The sequence below is a fragment of the Hippoglossus hippoglossus genome, chromosome 1 (genome assembly GCF_009819705.1).
Source record: "Hippoglossus hippoglossus isolate fHipHip1 chromosome 1, fHipHip1.pri, whole genome shotgun sequence".
NCBI lineage: Eukaryota > Metazoa > Chordata > Actinopteri > Pleuronectiformes > Pleuronectidae > Hippoglossus > Hippoglossus hippoglossus.
Window position 1 is genome coordinate 9,445,628 of NC_047151.1, and position 12,467 is coordinate 9,458,094.

Consider the following 12,467-nt stretch of genomic DNA (forward strand, 5'->3'; position numbering starts at 1 on the left):
GACATTAATAATAACATTTATCTCTGTTGTTTCATTAGATATAGAACAATAATGAGGTTTTAATAACAGTAGACTCAGTGCTGCTGGGACAAATAAGGCTTTGGGGTTTATTAGGGCCCGAGCACCTCCGGTGGGAGGCCCTATTGTATTTCGAAGGATTTGTATTTCCCTTTTGGGACTTTTCCAGGGCCTAGAAATGCTCAAATTCTCACCAAAGTTTGCAGGAAATACAAAACCCTAAAAAGTATTTGTATTCTGGAGTAATTTGAAATGGGGGTGGCAAAATGGCTCAACAGCGCCATCTAAGGAAAAGCCCCTCAGTTAGCTTTTACCGATCTTCACAAAAATCGGGACACGTGTATCATGACCAGACAAACAAAAGAAATGCCAATGTGAAAGAAATGTGTGAATGAGGTTTGAGGCTGATAGAACAATGCACAGAGGAGTTATAATAAATCAGTGACAGACAGACGTCCGTACGTCCATCTGTCCGTCCATCCATCTGTCTGTCCATCCGTCTCTCTTCGCATCCAAGTCTCTTTCAGAGCAAACTTTTTCTATTTTTAATGATCTTTATTTTTCTATTCTCTCTGGCCCTAGCTTAGTCCGACAGCTGTAAAAATCGACTTGATATTTGTATTCCATTAAATCACACGTTATTTAAATCAAATGCCATGGCAACAGAGCAGCTCACCTTTTGGTTGACGGTGTGGGCAAATCGACATTGGTTTCTTCTGAGTTGGTCTGAGAGAGAGAGAGAGAGAGAGAGAGAGAGAGAGAGAGAGAGAGAGAGAGAGACGAAAGGGGAAAAATATAATTATATTCTTGCTCAACTGCATGAACTGAACGAACCGCCAGACCAGAACCACAGGATTAATTTCATATTACCATAATAAACTAAAATATATATCAAGAAATGTAACTATAATAGCATCAGGCTCTGTTCAATTTTAAATCCCAGACTTCTCCCCTCAGACATTACCTCGCCATTAAAGAAGAGGAAGGAGCTTCCAGCCATAGAGTTCTCCAGGAAGTCATCGATCTCCACAGACTCCTGGTCCATTTGTGGTGGTACCTGCTCCACAGACACACACTAACATTCACACACACACACACACACAAAGAGACATGATTTAGCTTCTGGCCTCTGTGAAGCAGTGAAACCTTGATAATGTTGGTTTTGTTCTTCGGCAGATCAGTGTTACCTTGCTGCGGCTCATTCTGAAGAGCGTGAATATGAGCAAGTAGAGCGGGTAGACAATCAGACAGGTCACCACTCCGGCTGCCACAGTCTCTCCATTCAACGAAGACAGCTGCGACACGGCCCACCGGCTGCAGCACAGGACAGCATTCAAATATTGGAACAGATCAGCAGTTGTAAAGTGGTAATTGACAAAGACAAAAACACCAACAGCACACATTCTTGTACCTGTATCTCTTGTCAACCACGATGCTGTACCACAGTGTGTTGGCCAGCAGAAACAGCTGCAGTAGCACAGTGCAGCAAGTGGCTCTTTGCAGGCGGGTGAAGGGGCTGCGGAGAGGCCTCTCCCACAGCGACAGCCACAGGTGGCTCTCACACAGCGCCCTCTGCAGCTCACACCACATGAGACGGGGCACATGGCGGAGCACAGCCTCCTCTGAAAGAAAGTGAAGGAACACAAGGGTAAAGTCTTTGCACACCAAGTACGTTTTTAGAAAAAAAACCTTCATCAAATAAAAATTGTAATTTCTTACCTGATGCCTCCACCTCAATCTCTACACGCCCATCGGTTCTCTCGTTGTCGACCGACAGCCACTCCTCAACCAGGAAGTAGTAGCTGCTTCCTGTCTGCAGGTCTTTCACCAGGACGTACTGTAGCATCCACGCTGGGGACAGACCTGAGGAAAGGTCATGAAACAATGATTTTTAGTCAAATATCAGCTGGTTAAACATGTTGTGATTACAGAGGTCTATTCTTTCTGTGTGTGTGTGTGTGCGTGTGTGCATGTGTGCATGTGTGCGTGTACCCTTGTTGTCGTGCCAGATTCGTATTTTCCACACACTGCCCAGGCTGGTGTCTGTGGCGAGGTGGAAGATATCAAGAGTGTTGCGTGAGAAGGCTCCCCTGCTGTCGAGATGGCGGTGTCCACTGCGGCTCTCCCGCCCGTACAAACTGATTCCTACGTGGGCCGTGGTGCCTGGGAAAACAGATAGAAACCTGCTAGATCAACCTTTATTAACATTTGATTTGTTTTAATTCTTAATTAATTTGCTTCTGAAAAAGTTGAGTCATTTATTTGCAGACTCTTTTCTCTAGTTTGTCATGTTTGTTATTTTTTTAAATAAATAGATTTTTCTAAAATATGAACAGGGCATTAATCAGTAACTATTTGGATAAGTAATAAACTCTTTGGGTAATTTTTAATTGATTTGACCTCTGCCAAAGAGTTTATGTTTTCGTTATTAGCAGGATTACACAAAAACTACTTTATGGATTGCCACAAAACTTTAATTATCAGCATATTAATCAATGATGAAAATAATTGTTTGTTGAAACTACATATAGGAGCCATATATACAATCAAATACATATAAATCTGTAATCATCCTGACAGCTGTGTAATAGTGACCCTGGCTCACCTGCCCCTCGACTCCAGCCAGTCTTCACCTGAACCTCGTACTTGAAGAGACCGTCTCGGCCGCAGAGCGGAACCACACCCGCCCGGCGCAGATCCAGCTGGTCCAACTTGTGCAAGATGGCTGCTGCCACAACATAGCTGAGCAAACCCAACACACACACCAACAGCACGACCAGGCTCGGTGCACCAGAGCGCTCCTGAGGAAGGAGGAAATGGTTTAAGTGTGTGTTTAATGGCGAATGTGCACAAAGAGCGAGTGTAATTTCGTGTGATACTGACTGGCATCGTAAAGCTGACTGCGTTTGGTGGTACAAACAGGCCTGCAGCGAAGGAGGTGAGGTGCCTTGTGCGGCAAAAAGCTCTGCTGGCGTTAGTCTCTGCCAGGGGCACCATGCCATCAGTGCGCCACTGCTTGTCACTCTCACTGAAGTACTGACACAGGGAGGCAAACACCCCAACCTCCAGGCGAACACCCACAGACCGAGAGCCGGGGCTGCAGGGCGTACTCACGTTGATGAAGTAGTCCAGTGTTGTGTCATAGAACCTGTGTAACACAGGAAAAACGTGACGCAAACTATATCCAAAATAAACAGGCCTCCAGCTTTAAGGACAGACTGTCGACTATGTCATTTAATTAGTGTGAAAATTGAATATGACAGGAGTGCACAGAACACTATTCACAAACTGAAAGGCGTACTTGAGAACGAGCATTTCTGCTCCGTGTGCAACTGTGGTTTCATGAGCACGGTGCTGAGAGGAGCACGGACTCGCCCTTCCCTACGTGCTCGTCATTCGTCATGTTGAACTTTGAGGGGGCAGTGGCTGATGCTCCGCTCCCTCCATTGGTCACTTTGAACACTCTAGTCCCCAGCATATCTGTGATTTTCCAACCCCCTTATAGGCAGCTTAGTCATCAAGACTATCTCGGAGAAATGTCATCATTGGAAAAAAAGAGGTACGTTGAGCCAGTTAATTCTATAATGCCCTCAACACAAATAAATAGTGCCTAGAACACATGTGACATAAGCTTTTGTGTCGACAGCAGTGGTATATATGATCCACAAAGTTTGCAATTGCTGTAAAAAATGAAGGGGAGGGGGTTAAGTAGATCAGACCTATGCTGGGGACTGGAGTGTTCAAACTAACCAACTGAAGGAGGGGAGAGGCGCCTTGCAATGGGCGAGTTCGCACTGGTCTCAGCCCCCTGCTCGTGGAACCACAGTTGTGCACGCGGAGCAGAAATGCTGGCTTGCGAGTAAGGTTGTGTGCTTGCAGATACTGTTCTGAGCACTATCATATGTTCAGGTGTGGTCATAAACGCCATAATAGACCTGCACTGAGTTCCATATTCTAAACTTACTTAGTGCGTGTTCAGTACACATCATGTTAAAATGCAGTGAATGAACTAGGGCACTTACTCTGGTGATAGGAAGAAGGTGTATTTCTTGTGGTCCAGATCTTGGCCCCTGGTCATACTGAGCGAGATACGTCTTCGGTCTGTGCAGTTGAACTCGCTCGGCCCTTCATGGGAATTAAGGTAAGCTGTGATGAATGGCTCCTCTTCATCCTCGACCATCTCTGAGGCATCTGGAGGAAGAAAACAAGAATTCAGTAAAGAACACAGCATAAAACAGTAACAAGAAAAACAGTTATACAATTGTGGGTTTAATGTAACATTTAACCTCTTTATACCCATTATGGTAAAGCCTCCATAGATAGTATTTCATGAATCTATTGTCAATATAATAGTTAATATTGGCAAGCTCGTTAAACATTCTCATGCTCCAATTGAATACTGAAGAATTCACAAGTATATATATCACGATAAAATGACATTAGATTATAAAGCACCAGGCTCCAACATAACACTGCTACTAAATTACAGCTTCAATAACTCAACACTGTTTGCTTAAGCGATCAATATGTCTGAAGTATTAGATTGGATATTATATTGTTCACATGTTCCTGTAGTGTGTCCACCCCCACTGTGTGCACTGTGAGCGTCAGAGCTCACCCTCCAGAGAAGTGAAGTTGAGCTGCACAAACAGCCCCGCCTGTCTGTTCGTGTTGCCCGCGCTGACCCTGACCACGACGGAGTCACAGTGGCTGATGTTAACGGCTCCAGCTGCGGGCAGCCCGCCGCTACCGGAACCATCCACGCCCACTTCAGCACTACTGCCATTGTTGATGGCAACAGTGATGGCGAGACTGTCGTCCAGTCCTGAGATTGGGATCTGTGTGCCGTTTTCAGTGCGAAACTCCATGGAGGCCACCTCAGTGGAGACAGTGTAGTTAGCCACGTAATTGAAGGGGAAGGGGTTGGATTCCACCTAGGGAGAAAAAGAAGGAGAGAGATAAAAAAAATGAGAGGGAAAACACAGGAAGGTAAAAGTTATTTCATTCAGTGTTTGATGATGAGACAATGAGATCGATAGACAAAGTTCTAAAGGAGAACTTTGTACTTGATCGAGTGGTTTCTGTCATGTTTCTGATGTTACCTGAAAGAGCAGCTGCATGATGCTGTTTCCTGCAGCAGCTCTGCCGAGACTGTTGTTAAAAGCTCGTGGGATGGAGAAGCGCTGGCACTCTGGAAAATAGAGGGAGGAACAGAAGAAGATAAAAAACACATCTATTCACAGTCCTTTTAATGTCTATTTTCTACAGATTATGAAGTTATTAACATTCACCTACAAAAACGTAGCGTTCATTAACTTATGAGTCACTCACTAGGTACACATGCTCACCTGGACTGTTGTTGCCATGGTAGCAGAGCAGACTCTGGGGGTCTGCCAGTTTTCCTGTTGCAGCGATCTCAGCCCCCCTCAGCACCAGCGGCTCCTCGTTGAGCACCCGGCCATGCAAGAGGATCATCATGAGCACTGAGGAGAGACTGTAAGCCTTCGCAGCCACTCGCAGGGGATGTGGCTCCGATGAAGAGGGTGAGGGGTCCAACAGGGTGCCGCCATGCTCCTCACCCGAAGAGGAAAGGGAGGAGGTGGACGCGGGTGAGGGGGAATCCACGTAGGCGGGCTGGAAGTAAGATTGGGAGGCTGATTGGCTGACCTGATGGATCAGATCACCTGAAGGGGGGGAGGATATGAGATTAATAACATAGGAGGAAAAGATGAGGTTAATAAGCAGTGACATTTCTATCACTGCAGTTGGTTTTCTCATATAAATCGAGTGTTGGTGGGTGGTTATAGGTCTTTTCAAGAAATAGTGTGATCCAATCCCTGATAAATCTGAAGATGTTCACGGTTTCCCTCAATGTGTATCCATCCAATATCTGTGCTACTCAGATAAGGTTTGTGTGTGGTGGAAATTAATGTATCATTTTAAACCAAAAAATAGAAAAATACAGAAATACAGAACACAAAGACCTTTGTGGGATCTTGACTAAACTTGAACCTGTATAATTATATACAGCAACACTATAAGCAAGAGAGGTAGTTTTATAGTAGATTCACGCAGCTCTACTTAATCCTTAAGTCTGACACTCTTTCCACAAGGTCGATACCATACAGATGCCGATACTTTGTACAGGTTTCAAAGGCAAATAAAAAAAAAATATCATTGTAAATTGAAGTACATACATGAAAAAAGGTCTTTCAAAATAAATATTACCTTCAGCCATTTACATAATTATGGTTTGAGGTATATTATTTTCAGAGGTGGGAAGTAACTAGGTACAAATACTTTGTGACTATACTTTCAGCACCTTCCCAACATCAAGATAGATTTCAACCTAAATGAAAACAACACAGAAAAGACTATTCCTTGTTGTGTATCTATCAGTGCACATCATGCACAAAATACATAGCACAGACACGATAGGGAGAATCACCCACGGGAAACAATGGACATATTTCCTCCCACACAATTGTAAGTTAGTCTTCAGACTACATTAATTTGGCATGTGTCTCAGATACAGCCGGTAGAAACTTTTTATTTTTATACTGAGAGCCTGTACTTTCATATTTTTACTTGAGTCATTTATAACACCACGGCGAGCTGCGCGTGCACAAAGTGTGTGTTGTCCGCGCGACAGCAGCACACACACATACACAGTAGTGGAGAGGAGGAGAGAGCAGGTTTACATGCACGTATGTATGCGTCTACCTATACCTATACATTGATTGGATTGATTGGCATGCCTCTGTTGATGATGTACTGTTCAGTGGGTAGTAGACATTCAGTTTGAATGGACCAGTTTTTCCCGTTGCCACTGTAATATCATAATTGTGTTAATACCGGGATCACCAACTTCAGGCACAGTACTCAAAACTACTTCAAATCCACCAAACATTACTGCATCAGAAGCAAAGACAATCCTGTGAGACGCTTCTTTTTCTTCTTCTATTGCTTTATGTTGTCTCAACTTTCCTGCAATTGGTCTGAAAGTCTGAACTATCCAAAAAAAGCTTTTCACGCTGCTAATGATCCGAACCATGGTTCAGTTTGATCCACACTAAGACCACCCGCTGTCAGACTACATTTTGATCTGTTGCCTGGACCGTGGTCTGGGGCAACCTCTTCTATTGGTGCAGATTTAACTGAAAAGTTCTGGAACAAACAAGGTAGGTGTGAAATCGCCCAAAAGATTCTGGCTGACTTCTGTTTCTCTGTTTCGTATTGTCTCCTCTTAAAGACCAGATGTATGATCTGGGTAAACAACCGCAGTGAGAGGGTGCTGTCCTCTACTTTGCAATAGACGAACATGAATAAATGACTAGTTGACAGCCCCCGATGTGTGTAACAGTTTGTTCATCCACATTGTCCTGAAAGATGAAAACACTCATGTGATGACAGCAAACTCTCATTCTTACCCATGATGTGCAGGATGTTGTCAGCTATCTCAGTGGGAGTGACGGTGCCCTGCTTGGTGTCAGTCTGTAAAATCTCCAGCATGGACTCCAGCTTGTTCAGAGTGCTGTTCTGACACTCCTCACAGATGAACTCGCGGCTCACCGCCTGGAAAACACGTGCGGAACAGATCATTTGATTGCTTTCTTCTCCGTTTCCATCTTTTCTCACTTTATTCATTGCCTTTCCAATTCCCTATTTTTCTTTCTTTCTATTCGTGCCCTCTAGCCTTTCCTTCCCACCTCCCCCTCCCTCTCATCTTACTCACCGTGCACTGTGCCAGTGCAGCAGAGGTCTGCTGGATGTCGTTGACAGTGTTCAGATCCAGAGCTGTCAGGGCTCTGGTGATGTTGCTGCGAACTCCGACTCTGTAGCCGCGCTCGTCTCGGGACACCCGTGCTGATTGTCTAAGCCGCTCATACTGAAAGGAGAAAGTATATACAGGTATAAGTGTGTTTAATATACTATTTACTAGTGTGGATGTACTCATTGATTACTGTGTGACCTCTCCTACCTCATTCAGGACTGTGATAAGGGCCAGTGATAACTCTCTGACCCTCTGGGAGTCTCCCTGCTCCAGCAACTTTTTAAGTTTGGTGTCTGTCAGGTGAGACAGCCAGTGAGGAAGACTGCTGTACCCAGAGGGAGGATTTGGCAGCCATACTTCAATGGACCTGGGCACAAACACAAAACAAACTCTTATTTAATATTCTGTTTACAACTTAACAATATAGTTGTGGACAGATGTCACTGCAAGGAGAGTTTTGTTTAAACTCGGATTAAATAAATCCCTTAATAGACTTTAAGACGTTCCTTGAGTGCAGCCGTTGGCGTGAATGTACTGTTGGCGTGATCAACAATGTCCCTTATCCTGATGAGTCCCGGCCGCCGCTGCTACAGAACGCTGGTCAACTGTTTATTCAAAGTTTATCCATATGTCACTTGTCAAAATCGCACCAAACTCAACACTGCGCTTCCTTCTGCCCTTAACAATACACATGCCAATGTGAAGCCGATAAGGTAAATGGTTCTCAAGATATGCGAGCCACAGACAGACAGATTTCTGTAATTATTAGTTAAATACTATAGATTCAATGAAGAGCTGGTGGAAGTTAAAAACATGATATATATTGTTTGTGATACTGTCAGTGTGGAATAAGACAATCTTAACAACCCTAAAGCTATTTCAAGGGAAATAAGGAAAAAAATTTAAATTAAAGGGCGACCAGATTTACTTACAGCTTTAAAACACTTTTTCTGAGAAACATGAACAGAATCCTGACCAGGATCGAACTTTAGGGACATATAATATTATCCAGATTTTCACACATTATCACTCTCGCATCATAATTTGGCAACGGAGAGGTTCAATTCTTTTGAAACTGTCTGAAGTGTAAGTCAACTCTTTGGCTTTTCTCTCATCTATTTTCTGCAGGAAAGGGAGAAATCAGCAAAAACCTTGGCACAACTTCACTAATGTGCAGACTTAAGAGGGCTGCAGAAGCTCCGGAGGTGAACACAAAGAAGATGAACGTCTGAATCTTATTTGCAGTAATTGGCTGCACTCCTCTCAAGAACAGAAAAGTAAAATGTTGTTACTTGTTGAGTGCAGTGATGGCAGCTCCTTGATGGTCCTCCACTGTGATGGACACCGCAACACGTTGTCGAGCTGAGCTGAAGCCTGGAGGCAGGAAGGCCGAGTGCTCTGCACTGCTGCCTTTGTACACACAGAAGTCCTCGCAGTATTCTTCTCTGCAGCGCGTCACCAGCAGACTGTAGAGCAACGGAGACTCCGAGTCGCCCAGATCAGTGTAACCTGGATGCAAAAAATTGAGAAAAGAGGAAAAGATGGTAATTGGTGATTGGTAAAAGTGCTTTGTTACTGTACTTTAGTAGATTTATCTGTATAAGTGCTTTACTTACTATTTCAAACTATAATAATGTGGCATGAGTCTCATTTTGCTTTGCACAGATACAGCCAGTAGAAATGGCCTTCAGAAGGGAACTTTTTACTTTTATACTTTGAGTACATTTCTTACCTGAGCAGCTGAAGTGAACCCTGTCCAGCAGCGTGTGCAGCTTCCAGCCTTCACCATCTCCATCCCCGTACTCAACTCCTGCTTCCCCTCCACCTCTCAGATGACACTCTCCACCAATCGGGGGCATGTTGCGATGTAGCGTTATGGAGGCTACGCCCTCGCCGTCCAGACTGCCGTCTGTCACGTGCAGGGTGAAGATGTAGGAGTCTATGTGGCACAAGACGCCCTGCCGCAGCACCAGATTCATGCCGTCACTTCCAGTGGTGGTGGAGGAGGAGTCCAGGACCAGAGTCTCATTCTGTAGAGTCATGGCACTCCAACGCTGAGACACAGAGACAGATGAGGAGAATTTACAAACAGCAAACTACACTTGGTCATTTACTCAGAAACATAGAGTAGGTAGACAACTTAAAAAAATATCAAAGGTAAGGACAACTTCATGTTTAAAAAGTTTTGATGTTGTTCAATGTTGACAATGTTGACATGATGACATTTAATCCTTAATATCAAGCAACAAAACTTAGATGTCACATATGACTAACTTTTACAATTATCCATCCATATATTGCATATCCTTTGAGAATTGTAGGGGTTGGTGCAGCTGGAGCTCACACCCTGGAGAGGTCACCATCCCAGAGCAATTATCATTCACGCTGACATTGACACCTATGGCACGGCACGGGGGTCAGACATATGTTTGAATAATGTTGAGAAACTAGTGGATTACTTGATTCTGAATTGTTATGTCCACTTGATGGTCCATATTGTAACTTAAAGTCTCACAGATTGGCTAAACTGTGTCTCCTGGATATTTATATATATATATATATATATATACGCTCAACCGCGTCGCCATCTCCTCCAGCTCTACATACATTTACTAAATTGATAAAGTGTGTTGTTTTTACCCAGACTTGGTTTATACATGTGTCTGATCACACTGTGAGTGTGTGTGTGTGTGTGTGTGTGTGTGTGTGTGTGTGTGTGTGTGTGTGTGTGTGTGTGTGTGTGTGAGATGGAAAGAGCGAGAGAGGAAAAGAGCGAGCAAGCGGATGACGAATGCGCTGCTCTGAAGAAAGATTTAACTCATTAACAAAAGAAGTGATAATTATATGATGATCAGTGTTGATATTGTGGCAACAGACAAATCCATTTTTAAACTGTAGCGGGTTGGGGAGAGAGAGAGAGAGAGAGAGAGAGAGAGAGAGAGAGAGAGAGAGAGAGAGAGAGAGACAGAGAGAGAGAGAGAAACGATGACGATACATTTTCAAAATATTGTGCAGCCCTACTATAAAAGCATTTCCGTTCAACTGACTTAATGAACTGAAATGTTTGATGTAGACTGAACCTCTTTCCAGTTGATGCTGTTCTTTGTTTCCACATGTGAGAGCCACAGTGCATGTGGTCAGATTTACAGAATGTAAATGAAAAACTATCCCTGTGTAGTCTGGAAAACTACAGCGAAATGATTTAAAAAGTGAGTAAGATAGAGAACAGCTGAGCACAGTCAACTGGTATTTGCAATTTGAGGCCCAGTGACTCAACAAGTGTTTTTTTCTGTGTTGGTAAGGACATAACATACATTCCCCTCTGCTTGTACAATGACCTCATTCTCACACCCACACACTGCCGGCTTTACAGATCCCAGTGAAAGAGTGAATAAAGGCAGGGAGGAGGAGATGAGGTGGAGAAGGAAAGAGAGGGTCTGGAAATGTTGATTTCACTGTCACTACTGTGAAGCAGTGACCTCATTATGAGTGTGTGTGTGTGTGTGTGTGTGTGTGTGTGTGTGTGTGTGTGTTTGTTTACCCCACGGTGAAAGCCCTGGCAGTTGGTGCAGGTCCCTCTGAGGTAGACGTACGAGTTCTGGCTGACCTCGTAGAAGGACTGGGCCTTACAGGACACACACTCCAGATACACCATGGGGATGTGACCACTCTGGACGAACACCTGTCACACGACATGAGACAATAGCATGGGAAACAGTCCCTCCACTGTGTCATGCCAGGTTATTTACACCACATTTGCTTCCGCTCTTGTTTACCTTATCTATTTTTTTCACCGTCTAAATGCCACTTCCTATTTAATCTGTTTCGGAAGCAGCTTCACTAACACATTTCAGTAACATGCATTGCTGATCAATTGACCAGAGATGTCAAGACAAATATTTCGTGAATAAATAGATAAGTGAGTGCAAATGACATGAGTAAAACGAGAAACTGTAAAGTCTGCCATGGTCTGTGATGAACTTCAACAATTCAACTGAAATGTCTTCACAGAGCTGCTTTCAGACAGGCACTGAACTCAGGTGAATCTTCTGAAAGACTAAACAGATAATGAAAATATCTAATAATTTCAGTATTAATATAATATTTGCTCACAGTGGCATTGATAAATTTAAGTAATGGTAAGAGCATCAAACTAATGAGAAACACAACCTCTGTTCCACCATGAACCTGTTTTTCCAGACTGGTAAGATTTTGCTCCCGATTGGTGTGAGTCACATTATTAGTACAGAAGTTGACCCCAGCTAGTATGACATATGAGCTCCCCAATAACCTTCACCACAAACTTAGACTGCAGATCAATCCAAAAACAAATATTTTGTTTATTCTTTTTATTGACATAATATTAATATTTAATAATTATTATTATTACATCCCCAAATTGGAAACCACAGACTTAAAATATGCATCAATTATCGTGAGCAGATAATAGATTGTGTGCACTTACAGTCTGCGTGGTGGACTCTGGTGGCATGCCGTCTTTGCTGATAGTCATTTTGAAAGTGTATTCGACGCCTGCCTCCAGCTCAAAGCCAGAGATCCCCAGCACTGGGCCGCTGGAGCCCAAGCCGAAGTTCAAAGTGGAGCAGTGCTCTGGACCCTGCAAGCAGAGATAGGACCACCACTAAAGCAGATCATTTTCAAACTGGGAAATTAG

General features: G+C 43.7%; 1 protein-coding gene across 2 annotated transcripts in view; it reads right to left on the reverse strand.

Annotated features, from left to right (window-relative positions):
- pkd1a (polycystic kidney disease 1a) overlaps positions 1–12,467 on the reverse strand; it is a 63,748-nt gene that overhangs the window by 11,739 nt on the left and 39,542 nt on the right. For both annotated transcript variants that reach the window (XM_034596845.1, XM_034596852.1), the window contains exons 24-42: positions 12,258–12,410; positions 11,334–11,474; positions 9,525–9,846; positions 9,085–9,301; positions 8,000–8,159; positions 7,754–7,906; positions 7,449–7,593; positions 5,367–5,702; positions 5,121–5,209; positions 4,637–4,952; positions 4,041–4,209; positions 2,902–3,166; positions 2,624–2,819; positions 2,011–2,181; positions 1,738–1,881; positions 1,430–1,640; positions 1,206–1,332; positions 983–1,093; positions 695–744 (exon numbers count right to left, since the gene is read on the reverse strand). In XM_034596845.1, coding sequence (XP_034452736.1) covers positions 695–744; positions 983–1,093; positions 1,206–1,332; positions 1,430–1,640; positions 1,738–1,881; positions 2,011–2,181; positions 2,624–2,819; positions 2,902–3,166; positions 4,041–4,209; positions 4,637–4,952; positions 5,121–5,209; positions 5,367–5,702; positions 7,449–7,593; positions 7,754–7,906; positions 8,000–8,159; positions 9,085–9,301; positions 9,525–9,846; positions 11,334–11,474; positions 12,258–12,410 — 3,476 coding nt within the window. The remainder of the gene's footprint in view (positions 1–694; positions 745–982; positions 1,094–1,205; positions 1,333–1,429; positions 1,641–1,737; positions 1,882–2,010; positions 2,182–2,623; positions 2,820–2,901; positions 3,167–4,040; positions 4,210–4,636; positions 4,953–5,120; positions 5,210–5,366; positions 5,703–7,448; positions 7,594–7,753; positions 7,907–7,999; positions 8,160–9,084; positions 9,302–9,524; positions 9,847–11,333; positions 11,475–12,257; positions 12,411–12,467) is intronic.